Genomic DNA, 25200 nt, shown 5'->3' on the forward strand with positions numbered 1-25200 from the left:
ACTAAAATTTGTTATAACTTTATTTGTTATTTTCATTAAAATTGAGTGTACTATTAAATATTAATTTTCCCTGCCTATTGCAAATTAATACTCTTTGGTCAATAGAGTTGTAGTGGCCAGTTATAATAACTTCTGTGAACATTAGGCTGATATATGGCTTGGTCTTAAATTACCATTGCATAAGTGGCTACTTTCTCCTTTCAAATTTTAAAAGTCTAAAATTGTTGAGGGCCATCTTGGACAAGATGGTGCCTGGCAGCAAGCCAAAAGGCGCTGGCTGCAAAAATGAGGAAGTACCCAAAAAGGCTATTTGCCGTTACTAGTTCCTTGGAGACTGATGACGTGTTAACACCAGGCTCAAGAACTGGCTATCTAGTATCATGCCGGGTGTGGACAACTCGTGATTTATATAGTGTTATGCTGGCATTTCTCTGCATGCTCTCCTGTGTGAGAGAAAGCTTTGCTATAATTGGCTGATAAGCTAGGAGCCTGTGGGAAGAGAGAGGGAGAGAGAAGAAGAAGGAAGATAGATAACAAAGGAGACAGAGAAACAGGGAGGATGCAATAAATCTCATCAAACTAAAGATTAGTGATGTCTCCTTTCTCCACGCTGGTTCTGCTGGACAGAACATAAAATATAATATTATGTTATATTGAGAGGTATTCCAGACAGAAATACTGCTGATTTGTCAGTTGAGAATGTAAAAGAGAAGAGAAATTGAAATGGTGTCTTCCAAGACCTGACAGAAATAATTGCTAATCAGGATTACCACATCAGGAAAAATTAGCCTTCAGAATTGAGGAGAAATAGTAAAACTTTCAAAAGGAGAAGAAAAAATAATCCATGACAATTTGGGGGGCCAGTTGTAGAATGTTATGATTTAGTGCTGAGGGATTCGCCTAAAGATTATATATGAGACAATGAAAGATTTTCAAAGATGGAATGATTCAAAAATGAGAGGTATAAAACAATCAGTTCATTAGTCACTGATGTGGTTTCACTGGGCAGGATCTTTGGGCAGGTAAGGTAAGGCTGAAGGAAGGTGGTCACTGGGAGTGTGCGATTGGGATGTATAGTTTGTCTTTGGGGAGCAGAGGCCTGCTTGCCCTTAGCTGGTTTCCTCCATTATGCTCTTCTGCCAAGATGTTCTGGCTTATTGTGAGCCCAGAGCTATTGAGTCATCCAACCATGGGTTGTCCCCCTGAAACCATGAGTCAAAATAAGCATTTCCTCTTCTATCTTGTTTTTATCAGGTCTTTTGATCCCAGAAACAAAAAATCATGACTAACAAAGATGAGAGTAAATAAACTCTCACATTAATAGACATAGAATCGCAGATTGGATTTAAAAATAGGACTCAACTATATACTGTTTTCAAGAGACTCATCTTAAAGGCAAAGACACATGTAGGCTAAAAGTGAAAGACTGGAAAAATATTCCATGAAAATGGAGAAAAAAAAAACAAGAGGCAAATCATACTGGTAGAATATAATTCACAAAAAAGGTAAGGATAGTGTTTATGTCTCAAATATCAGTGAACCTAATTACATAAAACAGGTACTACTCAAATTAAAGATCCAAATAGGGCATAATACAACAATATTGAGTAACTCAAAACACCTCTCTCCCAATGAGATAGGTCATTCACACATAAAATCACTAAAGACTCTTTAGACATAAAAATATTATAAATTAAATGGACTAGCAGACATTCATAGAATATTTCATTAAGCAACAGCCAAATTCAATTTTTTCTTAGGTGCTCATGGAGCTATCTCCAATTTGCCCATATGATATGAAACACAGAAGGAAGGTCTGTATAGAGGGAAAAGAGGGGTGGGAGGGGTGGGGGGAAGGGAAAAAATAACAGAATGAATCAAACAACAATACCCTATGTAAATTTATGATTACACAAATGGTATGCCTTTACGCCATGTACAAACAGAGAAACAACATGTATCCCATTTGTTTACAATAAAAAAAAATAAAATAAAATAAAAAAGAAGTAAGCCTTAGCAAATATTCTTCTTAAATTCCTGTAATCCCTTCCATCTAAACTATCAGGTTATCATGGAATTAAATTAGCAAGAAAAATAACAGAAAAATTACATATGGACATGAAGATTCAATAATTCAATCTTAAATGATGAATTCATCATTGAGAGAATGATACGACTAATTTAAAATTCCTACGCTCAAAATATAATAGGGATACAAAATACAAGAATCTCAGAAACACTAGTAAAGCAGTTCTAAAATGAGAGATTATAAACTATGAATTAATACATTAAAAAATCAGAAAGATTCCAAATAACCTAATAATGCATCTCCATGCTATAGAAAATTAAAACACAACCCAAAATACTGAATAAAGAGGGAAATAATGAAGGAGCAATATGAAATTAAAAAGAAATTTAAAAACTATAAAACAAAGACTTGATTCTTTGAAAAGAGTAACAAGACTGATAAATGTTAGCCAAAATAAGCAAAACAGAGAAGACAGGAAGTACTAAAATTAGAAATGAAAAATGAGCAATGCCAGAGAAATCTCTGAAATCCAGAGGATTATTATGGACTACATTGAAATATCATATTCCAATAAATTAGAAAATTGAGAAGAAATGGACAAATTCATACCCAGAAGTGAACTACAAAAATTGAAACAACAAGATATAAAAAACTCAATCATGCCAGTTGTATCCAAGGAGATTGAAGCATTGACATAAAGCCTTCCAGAAAAGAAAAACCCAAGACCAGATGGGTTCTTCCCTGAATTCTACGAGACTTTTAAAGAATTAGTGCAGCTCTTTCTCACAATATTACATGAAATAAAAAGTGTGAGGGGAGGGGGATAACTCACAATTCATTTTATAAAACCCATACCACCATGATCCATGATCCCAAAACATATAAGGACACACCATGGAAAGAAAACTAGGATCTAATAACACTGATGAACATAAATGCCAAAATTCTTAATAAAATTTTGACAAATCATGTTAGAAACCACAATAACATTGTAAGGCCAAATGTTTTACCTGAGAAGTGGAGAATGACATATAATGGGGTTTGAGGGGTGTGGAATGAGAGAATAATGGGCGAACTTCAGAATATGTAGAAGGAAATGAGAACGGGGGTATGAAAGATGGTGGAATGAGATCAACATCATTGTGCTATGTACATGTATGATTAGGTGAATGGTTTGGGTCTACATTGTGTAAAACCATAGAAACAAAATGATGTACCCCATTTGTGTACAATTAATCAAAATACAGTCTGTAAAAAATTAAAAGCTAAATAAAAAATAATAATAAAAAAACTGAGCTGCAAAAATAAAATAAACTAAAAAAAAAAAAAAAAGAAAATGGCTAATTTACACAAGCAGGAGACAGGACACTTTTAAGGACCTATGAAAACATTTTAATGTCTTTTAAAAAAATCAGAAAAAAAAATGAAAATAGGGCAACATGGATCATATTTATTTTTATGCAAATAAAGTTATAAATGACTATATGGAAAAATAAATAAATTTTAAAACTTTAAAAAAGAAAATAAAACAATTATACATGGGAACAAATTTGTTTTAATCCAGGGATGCAAGAATGGTTCAACACCTACAAATCAATAAACATAACTCATTACATAAGTTGAATTAAGGAATAATAACCGCATGATAATCTCAATGGTGCAGAAAAACACTGTGGCAAAATCTAGTACCTATTCATGTTAAAAATGCCAAAGAAATAAAGATAGAAAGTACTTCTCTAAATTTCAAGAGGACTGCATATAACAAACTCAAATCCAACATATAATGAATGTTAAATGATTGACAATATTTTTTCCTACACTCAGGAAAAAGACAAAGATGTCCATTGTTCCTACTTCTATTCAATAAAGTATTTGATATTGTAGACAGAGCAATTAGGCAAGAAAAAGAAATAAATGTGATATAAATAGGAAAGAAAGAAGTCCAATTATCACTGTTTGCAAATAATATGATTCCATATTTGGAAGACCCAAAAAAGTTCACCAGAACAAAAATAAATCCATTGAAAAACAAACCAGAAATACAATTCCATTCACAATAACCTAAACACAAAGAAACCCAAATCCAATATCCTAGGAATGAATCTAACTGAAGAGAAGAAATATTTTCTATAATTAAGATTACACGACATTGAGGAAAGAGAATGAAGAAGACCTTAGAAGAAGGAAGACTTCCCATATTCTTAAGTAGTCTGGATTCACATTATCAAAATGACCATATTACCACAGCAATCTATAGATTCAGTGAAATTCCAATCAAGATAACAATGCCATTCTTCATAGAACTGGAAGAAAAGGTCCTAAAATTCAATAAGAAAAATAAAATATCTAGAATATCTTAAGCAATATGGACTGATAAAAACAATGGTAGAGATATCACAAAATGTAATATCAAATTTTGCTATAGTGCTCTGGCAACAAAAACTACATTGTGGTGTCATGTAGACTGATGGAAAACAAATCATCAAGAGAAAGCCACATGATACAGTGATCTGATCCTTGACAAAGGTGCCAAACACACACATTAGAGAAAAGGCAGCTTTGTTTCGTTTAACAAGTGGTGCTGAGAAAACTAGAAATCCATAGGTAAATGAATGATAGTAGATTCCTCTCTTTCATCCTGCTCATAGGTCAACTCAAAGTGTATCAAAGAGCTAAAAATTAGACCAGAAACACTGCAATTGCTGGAATAAAACAGAAGGGGAAGACTCTAACTCTTAGGTGTAGGCATTGAGGTCTACAATAAGAAACCTAAAATGCGTTAAAAAAATAAAAAATTAATAAATGTGTTGGCATCAAATTACAAAACTTCTGTACAACAAAGGAAATAAAAAAGAATGTGAATAGACAACCTACAGAATAGGAGAAAAAAATCTTTGCCAGCTACTCATTCTGAAGAAGATTAATATTCAAAATATGTAAAAAACATAAAAGTTTAACATCAAAAAACACAAATAAACCAACTAATAAGTGCACAAATAAACACACACTTCCCAAAAGAAAAAATACAAATGCTGAACAAGTATGTGAAAAAATATACAGCATTTTTAACAATTAAGGAAATTCAAATTGAAATGACACTGAGATTTCATCTCACACCAAATAGAATTTCAGTCATCAGGCACACAAACAATAATAAATGGGGATATGATGTGGAGGAAAAAAAAAACACTTTCACACACTTGGTAGGATTGTAAATTAAAATAATCACTATGAAAATCACTATGGAGATTCTTCAAAAAGGTAAAATTGGAAAAATGAAATGACCAAGGTATCGAACTTCTTGGTATTTATCAAAAAGAATCAGTCACATACTCTAGCAAGACATGCATGCCCATTTATAGCAGTACAGTTCAAAAGAGCGAAGTTATGAAACCCACCTAGGTATCCTTCAACAGATGGATGAGTAAAGATAATGTGGTAATATAATGAGGATTTTCTCAGTCTTAAAGAATGAAATGTCATCTCCAAGGAAATAGATGGAACTGAAGAACATAATGGTAAGTGAGATAAGCCAAACTCAGAAAGTCAAGGGTCCCATGTTTTCTCTCACATCTGGCAACTAGACAGAAAGGAAAGGTAAAGGGACCTCATCAAAATGGAAAAAAGACCAGAACAGAAGAAAAAGGGAATGGGGAAGGGAGAAAGAGAAGAAATGGGAAGTATGGGGGAAAGACACTGACAAATTCGTGCTATATCATTGTATGAATGTAGCACAGTTAATCCTAATCTTATAATAATTATATTGGATCAATAAAATTCATTTAAAAAGATTATAGTACAGGAGTAATGACCCTAAGATGGTGGAGTAAGATGTTCCAGGTGTCAGTCCTTCCAGAGAAACAACTATTGACCTAGTATGAACTGTCTGAAGCAACTCTTTTCGAGCTCTGAAATCTGGTTAAAAATGATAATATCCAGAGAAATATTTGATAAAGTAATATTCTGAAAAATCTGTGTCTCAATCTCTGTGGGTTACTCTTCCCCACAGAGCAGCACCGACTGCAGGAAACTGTGAGGACAGATTCTACAGTCCTGTTGCATCTTGGTGCTAGAACGGGAAACAGGGATTGTTTCTATAAAAATCTCCCTTGTATGTTTTGGTCACTTGATCTTGACCAAGGAGAAGCCATTACACAGACTGGCCATTAAGTATTTTCCCTTTCTCCCAATCATTTCAATTTAGATTTCATGGCTCCAATTTTATATTTTCTAATTTGTTTATGAATATTTCCTTTTCACCTCAGGTGTCAATTTTGTCTTTCTTTGGGTAGATTATTAATGTCTTTAGAACAGTATTCCTGTATTCTAGGTATTTAATGATTCAATTTTATTTCTTCATTGATAATTCATAGATCTTTAAAGACAAGATATGCATAAAGAGTTTGTCAGGAATGTCTTTCCTGACCATGTGTCTAGCCCTAGTAAACAAAGAATTAATCAATGAAACACAAAACATAGAAGCAATCAGATAACAGTTGTGGATCACATTCTACCTCTTCCCTTTTGATCAGGAAGCAGTCGATGAGGTCCCGAGGACTGTACATATCCAGGGATTCTTGGTGTTCTTTTATTTTCTCCAAAAAATACTGTTTCATATCTGCAACGTTCTTAAAAAATGTTTTATGACTCCCTGGGAAATAATCAATGAGAACAGAAAAATTGTTGCAGACCTACAAAATAAAAATATATTTTAGCTAGAAACAGGTAAGATAAACAAGCATATTATCCTTAGTCCATTGTAGAAACTGAAGCTTTAAAAAAACTAAAAAAATTCTCCACCTTCATGGAGAACTGTACATGTTAAAAATTCCCATGCTTATAGAAAGATTTGAGAGAGAGAATTATGATCACATGATCAGAAATGATAACCCTTTCCTGTACTCATACATAATTTTTAGAGATAAAAATACAAATATATACATTTGCTCCTTTTTCCCTACAATCTGTAAATATGGATTAGCATGATTTACCATGATTGATACTTTGAAGATGAGAACAGAGTTGAAGGGACTTTGGGTAACCAGAGAAAAAGTACAATGCTTGATAATACAGAATTACACTCAATGGGTACAGGGCAGAGAACAGGGTGGGAGAAGAGGGTAGGAAATAGGGAAGTGGTGGGGACTGATTTAGAATGTATTATATTCCATGCTTTTATAATTCTGTCAAAATGAATCTTATTGTTACATATACTAAAATGAACTAATAGCAATTTTATTAAATTAAAAAATAAAGAGCACAATGCTGTTCTATGCTTTTCCTTCTATGAAGCAGCCTCAAAAATAATGTAATTACCATAGATTAGGGGAGGTTTGGAAAATACTTATGAAATGCAATTGGGCATTCTATGAAAGAAGTAACTGTGCACAACAGTTAGGAGTCAATTTACTTTAAGATAAGCATAGGGTAAAACTGTATATTCAGGGTCCTACACACTGAAATGCAATCATTTCATCAGCCTAGCCCTACTACCTTGTCAGGTCAGATGCCATCTGAAGCATTGTTATGGTTTAGATGAAAGTTGTCTGCCAAGAGCTCATGTATGAAAAAATGAAAGAGGGTGTAGAAGTAAAAGGGTTGAGTTGTGAGAGCCTTAAAATAATCATAGCCTTAGTCCACAGACAGGGATTATTTTGGGGTTAACTCTGGGCAGGTGTGGCTAGAGGAGGGGGGTTACTGGGAATGTGCCTTTGGAGTATATGTTTTGTTCATGGTGAGTGGGGTCTGTATGCTTCCTAGTCATATGTCCTGATTTACTTTTCCCACCACGCCCTTCTGCTATTTTGTTTTGCTCACCTCAGGACCCAAAGAATGGGTCCAGTCATCTATGAACTGAGCCCTAAAATTGTAAGCTCCAAGAAACTGTTCTTCCTCTGGCCTTTTGGTCATAGCTGTGAAAACACTGTCTACAACAAACATCAATAATCTCTGCCCAGTTCAGTTTCCTTGCAGCATCTATACTCCCTTTTCCCTCTTTAATATAACAAATGGAGGTATTGAGTGTGTGTGTGTGGGGGGGGGGGGTCTGTGGGGCTGATATTTTATTTTGACATTGTTATAAAAGCACAAATAAAATTTATCCTAATTCAGTCCCCAGTACCTTTCCTCCTCCACTCTTCCTCCCACCACTGATCCCTTCCCTCTACTCTTCTGATCTTTCTGCTATTTTGCTTATCCTTTTTTAGATTAGTGACTTCTGTATGTACATGATGGTGAGAGTCACTGTAGTACATTTGTATGTGTTCATGGGAATGTTAGGACAGATTCAATCCACTGTCTTTTTCTATCCCTTCACTCCTCCTCCCTTTCTTTCATACCCCTTCTCCTACTCCACTGATCTTGTTTCTATTCTTTCTCTTTTTTCTGACCCACCTTAGTTTGGATTCGCTTTTGCATATCAGAGAAATCATGTGATCTTTGGTTTTGTGAAACTGATTTATTTTAGTTAGCATGGTACGTTTCCAGATCTATCCATTTACTGGCAAATGGATACATTCATTCTTCCTTTTGACTGGATATATAACACATTTTCTCTGTCCCCTCATCTGTTCAAGGTCACTTAGCTTACTCCATAGTTTAGTTACTGTGAATTGCATTTCTATAAACATTGATCTTGTTGTATCACTGTAGAATGCGGATTTCACATCCTTTTTATACATATTCAGGAATGGGATAACTGGTCAAAGTGTGGTACCATTCAAAGTTTTCTGAGGTATCTCCATACTGCTTTCCACAGTGAATGTAACAATTTGCAGTCCCACCAACATCATATGCGTGCACCCTTTTCCCCATATCCTCCCCAACATCTCCTATGACTTGTATTCCTGAATATTGCCATGCTGTCTGGTTTGAGATGAAATCGTGGTGTAGTTTTGATTTGCATTTCTCTAATTGCTAGAGATGTTGAACTTTTTTCATATATTTGTTAAACATTCATATTCCTTCTTTGGATAAGTGTCTGTTTAGTTCTTTTTACTATTTATTGATTGAATTATTTGATGTTTTGTTTTTTGACTTCCTTGTATATCCTGGAGATTAACATTCTGTCTGAGGTACATGTGCCAAAGATTTTCTTCCATTCTGTAGCACTTTCTTCATGTTCTTGGTGGTTTCCTTTGCTGTGAAGTTTTTAGTTTCATACCATCCCATTTTATTGGTTCTTGATTTTACTTCTTGCACTCATAGAGTTTCATTTAGAAAGTCAGTTCATAAGCCTACATGATAGAGAAAGGCCTCCATTTTCTCTAGTAAGTGCATGACTCTGGTTTAATGCCTGGGTCTTTGATCCACATTGAGTTTGGTTTTGTGCAGGTGAGAGATAGGAGCTCAATTTCATTCTACTACTTATACTTTTGCAGTTTCCCCTTAACTGTTTGTTAAGAAGGCTATCTTGATCACAGATCCAAGACGGCAGACTAGAGGGGGACTGCGTTCTTTGTCACCTCGTAACTCCGGTTTCGAGCAGAGGATATCTGTTTCTTGGTGAGGCAGTTTTTGCTGTTTATCGATCCCTGCTGTTTACCCCACTTGTCTACTGTGATCATCTGCAGTCTGCCAGCATATCGATGCCTTTTTTGAGTGCAGATTGCTCACTGGCTTGTACCTATCATCTGACATTTGCCTCCCTCTTCCCTGTCCATCACCTGCCTTACACCTATTCATCACCCACCCCAGTATTCACCTCCCAATCATCTGACAATAGTCAGCAAACTGATTGCCAACCATCAGTGGAGTGCCAGCTGCCTGCTGTTGCCTGGAAGTTCACTTGACAGTACCTACAGGTTTGATTACACGTGGCTGCTGCCATTTTGAGACAACCAGGCCCCATAGGACCCCTGGCCGGACTGACTGAGCCCCGTCTCCAGCATCCCTCAGTCCAATCAAACACTCCCTGCCTATGGGGCCCTCACGTCGACTGACTGGTCCCTGTCACCAGGACCCCCGCACCAACTGACTGCGCCCTATTACCGGAACCCCAGACCAACTAATTGCACCTGGCCTGCAGGATACCACAACTCCAGGACTTCCAGCTGACCACGTCCACACCCTGAGCTGCAGTACCCCATTTGCCAACACATTTGGGAGCCATAGTGGCCATCTTGGATAATCCTGGAAACCGTAGCTCTGATCTTTAGGTGGGGTAAATCCCAACTGAGACACCTGCTGGAGACCTGAAGCTCATTGTCACATACCTCTCATGCATCAGGCTACTGAACACTGGGAGGTTTGAATACTATATGACTGTTATAGTGTAGATTTTCTTTTTTCTCCTTATTGGACAATTTAAATTTTTATTTCTTTACTTTTCTTGCTCTCTTTCCCCTTTTGTATACCTGTTCCCTCAGAGTCTCTTTCTCCCTTTTTGCATGCTAACATGCAATTTATTTTTTATACTCTTACCCTTTCTATTATCTAGAACTTCTGTCTATTCTTTTCTTATCCCATTAACAGCTACATCCTACATCCCTCTGCATCCTCTTTGTACTCCATTAGAAACTGCAGACCTTATTGAAAATCTTACACTGAGGATAATATTTGAACTCATTCTGTTTATTATGACAATATTGTTAACATCCTCATAGGGGCTACTTGGTCTAGGATTGCAAAGTGTCTGAATTAGGCACTGAAAATATTGATCTCCCCTTAAAAAAAAAGGTTTTGGAAACCTATAGGGCAACTATAAGCCTATAGGGGGGAATCTGCTATACCCCAGATCTGCAGCGCTAGAGGGGAAGATACATGAACAACATGAAAAAACAAGGGAAGAAAATGATCCAAACAAATCTAGATTCTATAGTAATAGAATCCAATGACAGTATGTTAGAAGAAGTGTCAGAAAAGGACTTCAGATTATATATGATTAAGATGATTCGTGAAGCAAAGGATGAGATAAGAGCAAATGCAGGCAATGAATGATAATACCAATAAGTAGTTGAAAGAGCAACTGCAGGAAGCAAAAGTCATATCAACAGAGAGATAGAGAGTCTAAAATAAATACAAATGGCAATCCTTGAAATGAAGGAAACAATAAACCAAATAAAAAGCACAATGGAAAGCATCACCAAAAGACTAGACCACTTGGTAGACAGAATCTCAGAAAATGAAGACAAAATATTTAATCCTGAAAATAAAGTTGCCCAAACAGAGAAGATGGTAAGAAATCATGAACAGAATCTCCAAGTAGTATGGAACATCATGAAAAGACCAAATTTAAGAATTATTGGGATTGAGGAAGGCACAGAGATACAAACTAAAGGAATGAACAACCTATTCAATGAAATAATATCAGAAAATTTCCCAACCCTGAAGAATGAAATGGAAAACCAAACAAAAGAGGCTTACAGAACACCAAATGCACAAAGTAACAACAGATCCACACCAAGGCATATTATAATGAAAATGCCTAACATTCAAAATAAAGATAGACCGTGAAAATAAAGATTTTGAAGACCGTGAGAATAAAGCATCAGATTACATATAGGGGGAAACCAATCCAGATAGCTGCAGACTTCTCAACCCAGACTCTAAAAGCTAGAAGGGCCTGGACCAACATATTTCAAGCTCTGAAAGAACATGGTTGCCAACCAAGAATCCTATATGCAGCAAAACTAACCTTCAGATTTGAAGATGAAATAAAACCTTTCAATGATAAACAAAAGTTAAAAGAATTTACAAATAGAAAGCCTGCACTACAGAATGTTCTCAACAAAATATTCCATGAGGAGGAAATGAAAAACAACAATGTGGGTCAGCAAAGGGAGGAACTACCTTAGAGAAAAACCCACTCAAAGGAGAAACCAAGCCAAGTTGAAAACCAAAAATAAGCCCGAATGACAGGGATTGCAAATCATATCTCAATTATATCCCTGAATGTTAATGGCCTAAACTCATCAATCAAAAGACATAGACTGTCAGAATGGATTAAAAAGAAAGAACCAACAATATCCTGCCTGTAAGAGACTCATCTCATAGAAAAAGACATCCACAGACTAAAGGTGAAAGGATGGGAAAAAATAGTCCATGTACTATGAACATGGACTCAGTAAAAAGTGGGTGTTTCCATCCTTATATCAGATAAAGTGGACGTGAAGACAAATTTATTCAGAAGGGATAAAGAAGGCCATTTCATACTGCTTAAGGGAATCATAAATCAGGAAGACATAATGATAGTAAATATTTATGCCCCAAACAATGGTGCATCCCTGTACATCAAACAAATCCTTCTCAATTTCAAGAATCACATAGACCACAACACAATAATTCTGGGTGACTTTAACACACCACTGTCACCACTAGATAGATCTTCCAAACAAAAAAACAAACAAAGAAATCATAGAACTCAATAACACAATCAATAACCTAGACTTAATAGATATATATAGAATATTCCATCCATCAATGAGTGAACTCACTTTCTTCTCAGCAGCACATGGAACCTTCTCGAAAATAGACCATATGTTAAGCCACAAAGTAGCCCTTAGGAAATGCAAAAAAATAGACATACTGCCTTGTGTTCTATCAGATCATAATGGACTGAGAGTAGAAATCAAAGACAAAATAAAAAACAGTAATTACTCCAACACCTGGAGAATAAATAATACTCTATTGAATGAAACATGGATAACAGAAAATATCAGGGAGAGATAAAAAATTTCTTAGAAGTCCCAAGCAGCCCAGCCCCCTCCGGTGGGAAGCACCTGTCTAGGCTAGCTTCCCGGGGCAGACCGCCCAGTGAGAGCCTCCTGACGCAGAGCCAACCACGGGTCCCCAAGCCAGAGGAGACATCTGATACACAAGTGGCTTCTGGGACCAGGGCTGGGCAGCCAGAGACCTCTCCAGGCAGCATTATCCCCCTCCAGCTGCAGGCTTTTTCCACAGGGCGATCCAAGATGGCAGACTAGAGGGTGACTACATCTCCAGTTGCCCCAGAACCCAGGATTCAAGAAGGGGAGGCATTGAGAGTCTCAGACTAAAATAGAACCAAGGGGTGAATCTCCCACACACAGCGAAGCTCAGCTGGGCGGTAGGCCCGGATTCGAGTGGCTTATTAGAGTGGGACAGGGCAGATAGCATCTCCCCCAGGCAGCTCTGTTCAGTCTGGTGGTGGGCTCTGCCCACAGGGACAGATCCTTCAGCCTCTCGGAACAGGCCCCCCAGTGAGAGCCCTTCTGCACAGAAGCAGCGCGGCCAGCTCTGGCCTGGCCCGCTGCCAGCTCTGGCCCGCCCGCAGGTTTCTTCAGAGACCAGCACAGGGTGCCAGGGACTCCCCCAAGCAGTCCAGCCCCCTCCGGTGGGAAGCGCCTCTCTAGGCTAGCTTCCCAGGGCAGACCACCCAGTGAGAGCCTCTCGACGCAGAGCCAGTCACAAGTCCCCAAGCCAGCGGAGATATTCAACACACAAGCAGCTTCTGGGACCAGGGCTGGGCAGCCAGAGACCTCTCCAGGCAGCATTATCCCCCTCCAGCTGCAGGCTTTTTTCCATGGGGTGATCCAAGATGGCGGACTAGAGGGTGACTGCATCTCCAGTCGCCCCAGAACCCAGGATTCAAGAAGGGGAGGCATTGAGAGACCCGGACTAAGATAGAACCACGGGGTGAATCTCCCCACCCAGCGAAGCTCAGCTGGGTGGCAGGCCAGGATTCAAGTGGCTTATTAGAGTAGGACAGGGCAGATAGCGTCTCCCCCAGGCAGCTCTGTGCAGTCTGGTGATGGGCTTCGCCCACAGGGACAAATCCTCCAGCCTCTCTGAACAGGCCCCCCAGTGAGAGCCCTTCTGCATAGAAGCAGCTCAGCCAGCACTGGCCTGCCCCGGCCAGCTCCAGCCCACCCGCAGATTGCTTCAGTGACCAGCACAGGGAGCCAGGGACTTCCCCAAGCAGCCCAGCCCCCCTCCAGCGGGAAGCGCCTCTCTAGGCTAGCTTATCGGGGCAAACCGCCCAGTGAGAGCCTGTCTACACAGAGCCAGCCACAAGTCCCCAAGCCAGTGGAGACCTCCGACCTACAACCAGCCTCTGGGACCAGGGCTGTGCAACAAGAGACCTCTCCAGGTCTCTCTCCCTGGAACCAGTAGCGGGCTAGGGGCAGCGTTCTTCGAAAGCACTGCATTATCAAATTAATCCAAGACTTCTGGCAACTGAAGGCTGGTAGGTGATACACTGGAAATCTACAGGGTCACTATAAGCCAATAGAGGAAATCTACAATATCACAGAGTCCCATTGTCATCTGACCAATATGAGAAAACAAGGGAAGAAAATGTCCAAAACAAACCTAGATACTATATCAATAAAACCCAATGACACCACAGCAGAAGAAATGTCAGAAAGGGAGTTCAGAATGTACATAATTAAAACAATCAGGGAAGCAAACGAGGAGATGAAAGAACAAATGCAGGCATTAAATGAATGCACTAATCAACAGTTAAAAGAGCAAATAACGGAAGCAAAAGAGCATTTCAATAAAGAGTTAGAGATACTGAAAAAAAAACCAAACGGAAAACCTTGAAATGAAGGAAACAATAAACCAAGTTAAAAACGCCATAGAAAGCATAAACAATAGGATAGATCACCTGGAAGACAGAACCTCAGATATTGAAGACAAAATATTTAATCTTGAAAACAAGGTTGACCAAACAGAGAAGATGGTAAGAAATCATGAACAGAATCGACAAGAATTATGGGATATCATGAAGAGGCCAAATTTAAGAATAATTGGGATTGAGGAAGGCTTAGAGAAACAAACCAAAGGAATGAACAATCTATTCAATGAAATAATATCAGAAAATTTCCCAAATCTCAAGAATGAAATGGAAAACCAAGTACAAGAGGCTTATAGGACTCCAAATATGCAAAATTACAACAGACCTACAACAAGGCACATTATTATGAAAATACCTAACATTCAAAAAAGACAGAATTTTAAAGGCTGCGAGAGAAAAGAATCAGATTACATTCAGGGGGAAACCAATAAGAATATCAGCAGATTTTTTAGTCCAGACCCTAAAAGCTAGAAGGGCCTGGAACAACATTTACCAAGCCCTGAAAGAAAATGGATAAAAACAAAAATGAGTCCAATGACTAGGAATACAAATCATATCACAATAATAACTGTGAATGTTAATGGCCTGAACTCATTAATCAAAAGACATAGACTGGCAGATTGGATTAAAAAGAAAAATCCAACAATATGCTGCCTGCAAGAGACCCATCTCATAGAAAGAGATACCCATAGACTAAAGGTGAAAGGATGGGAAAAAACATACCATGCACATGGACACAGCAAAAAAGCTGGAGTATCCATCCTCATTTCAGATAATGTGGACTTTAAGCAAAAACTAGTCAGAAGGACATTACATACTGCTTAAGGGAAGCATAAATCAGCAAGACATAACAATCATAAATATCTATGCTCCGAACATTGGCTCATCTATGTATGTCAAACAAATCCTTCTCAATTCCAGAAATCAAATAGACCACAACACAATAATACTAGGTGATTTTAACACACCTCTCTCACCGCTGGATAGATCGTCCAAACAAAAATTGAATAAAGAAACCATAGATCTCAACAACACAATCAACAATTTAGACCTAACCGACGTATATAGAATATACCATCCAAGAAAGAACGAATACACTTTCTTCTCAGCAGCACATGGATCCTTCTCTAAAATAGACCATGTTTTATGCCACAAAACTACTGTTAGCAAATACAAGAAGATAGAGATACTACCTTGTACTCTATCAGATCATAATGGATTGAAATTAGAAATAAATGACAGAATAAAAAACAGAAACTTCTCCAATACATGGAGATTAAATAATACACTATTATATGATGAATGGATAACAGAAGACATCAGGAGGGAAATAAAAAAAAATTTCTTAGAAGTAAATGAGAACAAAGACACATCATATCAAAATCTCTGGGACACTATGAGAGCAGTACTGAGAGGAAGATTTATTTCATGGGGCGCATTCAACAAAAGAAGTAAAATCAACAAATAAACAACTTAACACTACAGCTCAAAGCCTTAGAAAAAGAAGAGCAGACCAACACCAAAAGTAGTAGAAGACAGGAAATAGTTAAAATCAGAGCTGAAATCAACGAAATTGAAACAAAAGAAACAATTGGAAAAATTAACAAAATAAATAGTTGGTTCTTTGAAAAAATAAACAAAAGTGATAAACCCTTAGCCACGTTAACAAAGAGAAAAAGGGAGAAAACCCAAATTACTAAAATTCAGAATGAACAAGTAAATATCACAACAGACATGAGTGAAATACAAAACATAATTAGAAGCTATTTTGAAAATCTATACTCCAACAAAACAGAAAAACTCGAAGACATTAACAAGTATCTAGACACATATGAATTACCTAAACTGAATGAGGAAGACATACACAACTTAAATAAATCAATTTCAAGCAATGAAATAGAAGAGGTCATCAAAAGCCTACCAACAAAGAAAAGTCCGAGGCCAGATGGGTTCTCAGCTGAGTTCTACAAAACCTTTAAAGAAGAGCTCATTCCGATACTTCTCAAAGTATTCCATAAAATAGAAGAGGAGGGAACCCTCCCAAACTCATTCTATGAAGCCAATATCACCCTGATATCTAAACCAGACAGAGATACATCGAGCAAAGAAAATTTCAGACCAATATCCTTAATGAACATCGAAGCAAAGATGCTCAACAAAATTTTAGCAAATCGCATACAAAAATATATTAAAAAGATAGTGCACCACGATCAAGTGGGTTTTATCCCAGGGATGCAAGGTTGGTTCAACATCTGGAAATCAATAAATGTCATTCACCATATCAACAGACTAAAAGTTATGAATCACATGATTATTTCAATAGATGCAGAAAAAGCATTTGATAAAATACAGCATCCCTTCATGCTCAAAACACTAGAAAAAAATGGGGTAGTGGGATCATTCCTTAACAATGTGAAGGCCATCTATGCTAAGCCCATGGCCAATATCATTCTAAATGGTGAAAATCTGAAAGCATTCCCCCTAAAAACTGGAACAATGCACGGATGCCCTCTTTCACCACTTCTATTCAACATTCTTCTTGAGACTCTAGCCAGAGCAATTAGACAAACCAAAGAAATTAAAGGGATACGAATTGGAGAAGAGGAACTCAAACTATCACTGTTCGCTAATGCCATGATTATATATTTAGAGGAACCTGGAAATTCCACCAGAAAACTCTTAGAACTCATAAGTGAATTCAGTAAGGTAGCAGGTTACAAGATCTATGCTCATAAATCCAATGCATTTTTATACATAAGTGATGAATCTTCAGAAAGAGAAATTAGGAAAGCTACCCCATTCACAATAGCATCAAAAAATAAAATAAAATACTTGGGAATCAATCTCACAAAAGAGGTGAAAGACCTCTACAATGTGAACTACAGAACACTAAAGAAAGAAATTAAAGAAAACCTTAGAAGATGGAAAGATCTCCCTTGTTCATGGATAGGAAGAATTAATATTTTCAAAATGGCCGTACTACCAAAAGTGCTATATAGATTCAATGCAATTCCAATTAAAATCCCAATGATGTACCTTACAGAAATAGAGCAAGCAATTATGAAATTCATCTGGAAGAATAAGAAACCCAGAATACCTAAAGCAATCCTCAGTAGAAAGAGTGAAGCAGTGGGTATCACAATACCAGATCTTCAACTCTATTTCAAAGCAATAGTAACAAAAACGGCATGGTATTGGTACCAAAATAGACAGGTAGATCAATGGTACAGAATAGAGGACATGGACACAATCCCAAATAAATACAATTTTCTCATACTAGACAAAGGTGCCAAAAATATGCAATGGAGAAAAGATAGCCTCTTCAACAAATGGTGCTGGGAAAACTGGAAAACCATATGTAACAGAATGAAATTAAACCCCTATCTCTCACCCTGCACAAAACTCAACTCACAATGGATCAAGGACCTCGGAATCAATCCAGAGACCCTGCATCTTACAGAAGAAAGAGTAGGTCCAAACCTTCAACTTGTTGGCTTAGGAGCAGACTTCCTTAACAGGACTCCCATAGCACAAGAAATAAAAGCAAGAATCAACAACTGGGATAGATTCAAACTAAAAAACTTTCTCTCAGCAAAGGAAACTATCAGTAATGTGCAGAGAGAGCCTACAGAGTGGGAGAACATCTTTGCCACTCATACTTCAGATAGAGCGTTAATATCCCAAATCTATAAAGAATTCAAAAACTCTACACCAAGAATACAAATAATCCGATCAACAAATGGGCCAAGGAAATGAACAGACACTTCACAGAAGAAGATGTACAAGCAATGAACAGATATATGAAAAAATGTTCAACATCTCTAGTAATAAGAGAAACGCAAATCAAAACTACCCTAAGATTCCATCTCACCCCAATTAGAATGGTGATTATCAAGAACACAAGCAACAATAGGTGTTGGAGAGGATGTGGGGAAGAAGGTAAACTCATACACTGATGGTGGGGTTGCAAATTAGTGCAGCCACTCGGAAAGCAGTGTGGAGATTCCTCAGAAACTTGGAATGGAACCACCATTTGACCCAGCTATCCCACTCCTTGGCCTATACCCAAAGGACTTAAAATCAGCATACTACAGAGATACAGCCACATCAATGTTCATAGCTGCTCAATTCACTATAGCCAGATTGTGGAACCAACCCAGATGCCCTTCAGTTTATGAATGGATAAAGAAACTGTGGCATATATATACAATGGAATATTGCTCAGCTATGAGGAATGACAAAATTATGGCATTTGCAGGCAAATGAATGAATTTGGAGGATATCATGCTAAGTGAGATAAGCCAATCTCAAAAAACTAAAGGACAAATGATCTCGCTGATAAGCTGATGAGGACATACGGGGTGGGTAGGAGGGGTTAGTGTTAGGGTTAGGGTTAGGTTTAGGGTTAGGGATAAGTAGGGTGGTAAGAATGAGGAAGAAAGGAATGTATAGAGGGAAAAGAGGGGTGGGAGGGGAGGGGGGAAGGGAAAAAAATAACAAAATGAATCAAACAACATTGCCCTATATAAATTTATGATTTTTAATTAAAATTAAAAAAAAAAGAAAAAAAATTTCTTAGAAGTCAATGAGAATGACAATACTACATATCAAAATCACTGGGACACTATGATAGCAGTACTAAGAGGAAATTCATTTCATGGAGCACATTCTGGAAAAGAATGAAAATTCAACAAGTAAATGAACTAACATTACAGCTCAAAGCCCTAGAAAAAGAAGAACAGAATAACAGCAAATGTAGTAGAAGACAGGAAACAATTAAAATCAGAGCTGAAATCAATGAAATTGAAGCAAAAGAAACTATTCAAAAAATTGACAAAAGAAAAAGTTGGTTCTTTGGAAAAGTAACCAAAATAGACAAACCCTTAGCCACACTAACAAAGAGAAGGAGAGGAAACTTAAATTACTAAAATTCGTTATGAAAAAGGAGATATCACAACAGACACCACTGAGATACAGAACATAAGGAGAAGCTACTTTGAAAATCTGTATTCTAACAAAATAGAAACTACCGAAGACATTGACAAATTTCTAGAGACATATACTCCACCCAAACTGAACCAGGAGTACATACACAATTTAAGCAGATCAATAACAAGCAATGATATAAAATAAAGTAAAATAAAATAAAATGAAATAAAAACCTACCTTCCAAGTAAAGCCCAGGACCAGACAGATTCTCAGCTGAGTTCTACAAGACCTTTAAAGAAGAACTCATTCCAATACAACCTAAATTATTCCAGGAAATAGTAAAGGAGGGTACCCTACCGAACTCATTCTATGAAGCTAATATCACCCTCCTACCCAAACCAGGCAAAGAAACATCAAGGAAAGAAAAGTTTAGACCAATATCCTTGAGGAATATAGATGCAAAGATCCTTAACAAAATACCAGCCAACCGTATCCAAAAGCATAGTAAAATATTGTACACCACGATAAAGTGGGGTTCATCCCTGGAATGCAAGGATGGTTTATCATCCGTAAATCAATAAACATGATCCATCATATCAACAGACTTAAGGATATGAACCATATGGTTATTTCAATTGATGCATAAAAAGCATTCGACAAAATACAACACCCCTTCATGCTTAAAACACCAGAAAAAGTAGGGATATTAGGAACATACCCAAATACTGTAAAGGCTATTGATGCTAAGCCCATGGCCAACATCATTCTTTTTTCTTTTTTTTTTTTGAACAATACTGTATAGTTTTATTGTAGATTATTTTTATTAGTAGTAATCATTCTTAATGGAGAAAAACTGAAATCATTCCCTTTAAAAACAAGAACAAGACAGGGATGTCCTATTTCACCATTTGTATTCAACATTGTTCTCGAAACTCTAGCCAGAGCAAATAGGCAGACCAAAGAAATTAAAGGGATAAGAATAGGAAAAGAGGAACTTAAGCTGTCACTATTTGCAGATGACATGATTCTATATTTAGAGGATCCAAAAACCTCCTCCAGAAAACTTCTAGACTTCATCAATGAATTCAGCAAAATAGCAGGCTATAAAATCAACATGCATAAATCTAAAGCATTTTTATACACAAGCGACGAAACAGCTGAAAGGGAATTGAGGAAAACAACCCCATTTGCAATAGCCTCAAAAAAATAAAATACTTGGGAATCAGTCTAATCAAAGAGGTAAAAGATCTCTACAATGAAAACTACAAAACATTGAAGAAAGAAATTAAGGAAGACCTTAGAAGATGGAACATCTCCCATGTCCTTGGATAGGCAGAATTAATATTGTCAAAATGGCCATACTACCAAAAGTGCTATACAGATTCAATGCAATTCTAATTAAAATTTCAATGATGTACCTTAGAGAAATAGAGGAAGCAATCAGTAAATTCATCTGGAAGAATAAGAAACCCAGAATAGCTAAAGCAATCCTTAGCAGGAAGAATGAAACAGAGGGATATCGCAATACAAGAAGTACAAATATACTACAAAGCAATAGTAACAAAAAGAGCATGGTTTTGGTACCAAAATAGACAGGTAGATCAATGGTACAGAACAGAGGACATGGACACAAATCCAAATAAATACAATTTTCTCATACTACACAAAGGTGCCAAAAATATGCAATGGAGAAAAGATAGTCTCTTCAACAAATGGTGCTGGAAAAACTGGAAATCCATATGCAACAGAATGAAACTAAACCCCTATCTCTCTCAGTGCACAAAAATCAACTCACAATGGATCAAGAACCTTGAAATCAGACCAGAGACCCTTTATCTTATAGAAAAAAAAGTAGGTCCAAATCTTCAACTTGTTGGCTTAGGATCAGACTTCCTTAACAGGACTCCCATAGCTTAAGAAATAAAAGCAAGACTCAATAACTGAGAAGATTCAAAATAAAAGACTTTCTCTCAGCAAAGGAAACTATCAGCAATGTGAAGAGAGACCCTACAGAGTGGGAGAATATCTTTGCCACTCATACTTCAGATAGAGTACTAATTTCCAGAATATATAAAGAACTCAAAAAACTCTACACGAAGAATACAAATAACCCAATCAACAAATGGGCTAAGGATATGAACAGACACTTCACCGAAGATCTACAAGCAATCAACAAACATGAAAAATGTTCACCATCTTTAGTAATAAGAGAAATGCAAATCAAAACTACACTAAGATTCCCTCTCACCCCAATTAGAATGGCTATTATCAAGAATACAAGCAACAATAGGTGTTGGGGAAGATGTGGGGATAAAGGTAAACTCATACATTGCTGGTGGGGCTGAAAATTAGTGCAGCCACTCTGGAAAGCAGTGTGGAGATTCCTTAGAAATCTTGGAATGGACCTACCATTTGACCCAGCTATCCCACTCCTTGGCCTATACCCAAAGGACTTAAACTCAGCATATTACAGTGATACAGCCACATCAATGTTCATAGCTGCTCAAATCACAATAGCCAGACTGTGGAACCAACATAGATGCCCTTCATTGATGAATAGATAAAGAAACTGTGGTGTATATATATATATATATATATATATATATATATATATATATATACACAATGGAATATTACTCAGCTATAAAGAATAATAAAACTATGGCATTTGCAGGCAAATGGATGAAATTGGAGAATATCAGGTTAAGTGAGATAAGCCAATCTCAAAAATCCAAAGGACGAATGATCTCACAGATAAGCAGATGATAACACATAATGGGGTGTGGGAGTGTGGCAAAAATGGAGGAAAGAGGGACTGTATAGAGGGAAAAGAGGGGTGGGAGGGGTGGAGGGGAGAAAAAAAAAAGAAAAAATAGAAATTAAAGGGATACAAATAGGAAAAGAGGAACTTAAGCTGTCACTATTTGGTGATGACATGATTCTCTATTTAGAGGATTCAAAAAACTCCTCCAGAAAACTTCTAGACCTCATCAATGAATTCAGCAAAATAGCAGGCTATAAAATCAACATGCATAAATTGAAAGCATTTTTACACACAAGCAATGAAACATCTGAAAGGGAAATGAGGCCATTTGCAATAGCCTCAAAAAAAATAAAATACTTGGGAATCAATCTAAGCAAAGAGGTAAAAGATCTCTACAATGAAAACTATAAAACACTGAAGAAAGTAATTGAGGAAGACCTTAGAAAATGGAAAGATCTCCCATGTTCCTGGATAGGCAGAATTAATATTGTCAAAATGGCCATACTACCAAAAGTGCTATACAGATTCAATGTAATTCCAATTAAAATCCCAATGACGTACCTCACAGAAATAGAGCAAGCAATCATGAAATTCATCTGGAAGAATAAGAAACCCAGAATAGCTAAAGAAATCCTTAGCAGGAAGAATGAAACAGGGGGGTATCGCAATACCAGAAGTTCAAATATACTACAAAGCAATAGTAAAAAAAAAAAAAATAGCATGGTATTGGTAGCAAAATAGGTAGATCAATGGTACAGAATAGAGGACACGGACACAAACCCAAATAAATACAATTTTCTCATACTAGACAAAGGTGCCAAAAATATGCAATGGAGAAAAGATAGCCTCTTCAACAAATGGTGCTGGGAAAACTGGAAATCCATATGCAGCAGAAGGAAACTGAACTCCTATCTCTCACCCTGGACAAAACACAACCCAAAATGGATCAAGGACCTCAGATCAGACCAGAGACCCTGCATCTTATAGAAGAAAGAGTAGGTCCAAACCTTCAACTTGTTGGCTTAGGAGCAGACTTCCTTAACAGGACTCCCATAGCCCAAGAAATAAAAGCAAGAATCAACAACTGGGATAGATTCAAACTGAAAAGCTTTCTCTCAGCAAAGGAAACGATCAGTAATGTGAATAGAGAGCCTACAGAGTGGGAGAATATCTTTGCCACTCATACTTCAGATAGAGCGTTAATATCCCGAATCTATAAAGAACTCAAAAAACTCTACACCAAGAATACAAATAATCCGATCAACAAATGGGCTAAGGAAATGAACAGACACTTCACAGAAGAAGATCTACAAGCAATCAACAAACATATGAAAAAAATGTTCAACATTTCTAGTAATAAGAGAAATGCAAACAAAACTACCCTAAGTTTCCATCTCACTGCAATTAGAATGGCGATCATCAAGAATACGAAGAACAATACATGTTGGTGGTGATGTGGGGAAAAAGGTAGACTCATACATTGCTGGTGGGGTTGAAAATTAGAGCAGCCACTCTGGAAAGCAGTGTGGAGATTCCTCAGAAAGCTTGGAATGGAATCTCCATTTGACCCAGCTATCCCACTCCTTGGCCTATACCCAAAGGACTTAAACTCAGCATATAACAGAGATAAAGCCACATCAATGTTCATAGCTGCTCAAATCACAATAGCTAGACTGTGGAACCAACATAGATGTTCTTTAATTGATGAATGGATAAAGAAGCTGTGATATATATATATATATATATATATATATATATATATATATACACAATGGAATATTACTCAGCTATAAAGAATAATAAAATTATGGCATTTGCAGGCAAATGGATGAAATTGGAGATTATCATGCTAAGTGAGATAAGCCAATCTCAAAAAACCAAAAAACCAATGATCTCGCTGATAAGCAGATGATGACACATAATGGGTGATGGGGGGGGGCAAGAATGGAGGAAGGAGTGACTTTATAGAGGGAAAAGAGGGGTGGGAGGGGTATGGGTAAGGAAAAAAATAACAGAATGAATCAAACACCATTACCTTATGTAGATGTATGATTACACAAATGGTATGCCTTTACTTCATGTACAAACAGAAACAACATGTATCCCATTTGTTTACAATAAAAATAAATAAGAAAAAAGAAGGCTATCTTTTCTCCATTATTCATTGTTGGAAACCTTGTCAAGTCAAGTGAAGTGATGAAATGACTAAGAGGTGATTGGAGTGTAGCCTTGTCAGTGATGAGTCCCCAACAGGGGCCTGAATGTCCACTGAGTGCCATGACCTTGCTCGAATGCAATCACCAAAGTACTTTATAAAGATTAGGCTCTGGGGGTTACTGGGAAAAGCACTGGTCAGAGACCCAAAGTGTTTACATGTCATCTCTAATGAGGGCATTCATTTTCCTCTGCATAAATAAAGGACTCAGTCATATTCTCCTGATACTTCATGATGCCTAACTCTGGGCTAGACTTTGGTGTCTAGACTCACTTCACTGCTTGGACCATATTGATCAGAATAAAGACCATATGTGTTTTCTTAGGAAGAAGGGATAGGATTTTTCTCACCTGGATCCATGGGGAGCTCAGAATCTCCAGACTTTCGTTTAATTTCCCCATAAAGTTGAGAAAATGCTGATCTTTATAATCAAAACGATTATGGAAGATAATGGAGCAGATCACATTGCAGGGAGCACACACCAAGATAAAGGTGGGATCACAGGGTGAGGCTAAAGAAATGGAAACATTAAAAGTTAACATTAAAATTACATAAAAATGTGTTTCTCTTTGAGATAGCAGGGAAAAGTAATTGTAAAACCTCTAAGCAATATCTATTGAGAAATTCCTTTGAGATGAAAAATATTCAGCATACTAAAAGTCAGTATCACTTTTACATGAATCTTGAATTGGCTTTTACTTTCTAGC

General features: G+C 37.1%; 1 protein-coding gene across 2 annotated transcripts in view; it reads right to left on the bottom strand.

The window, feature by feature from the left end:
• Positions 1-25200, bottom strand: part of LOC306660048 (cytochrome P450 2C9-like) — a 56461-nt gene that overhangs the window by 18470 nt on the left and 12791 nt on the right. For both annotated transcript variants that reach the window (XM_079138125.1, XM_079138124.1), the window contains 2 exons: positions 24844-25004; positions 6544-6720 (listed from right to left, as the gene is read on the bottom strand). In XM_079138125.1, coding sequence (XP_078994251.1) covers positions 6544-6720; positions 24844-25004 — 338 coding nt within the window. The remainder of the gene's footprint in view (positions 1-6543; positions 6721-24843; positions 25005-25200) is intronic.

The sequence above is a fragment of the Sciurus vulgaris genome (assembly GCF_902686455.1).
Source record: "Sciurus vulgaris genome assembly, chromosome: 4".
Classification (NCBI taxonomy): domain Eukaryota; kingdom Metazoa; phylum Chordata; class Mammalia; order Rodentia; family Sciuridae; genus Sciurus; species Sciurus vulgaris.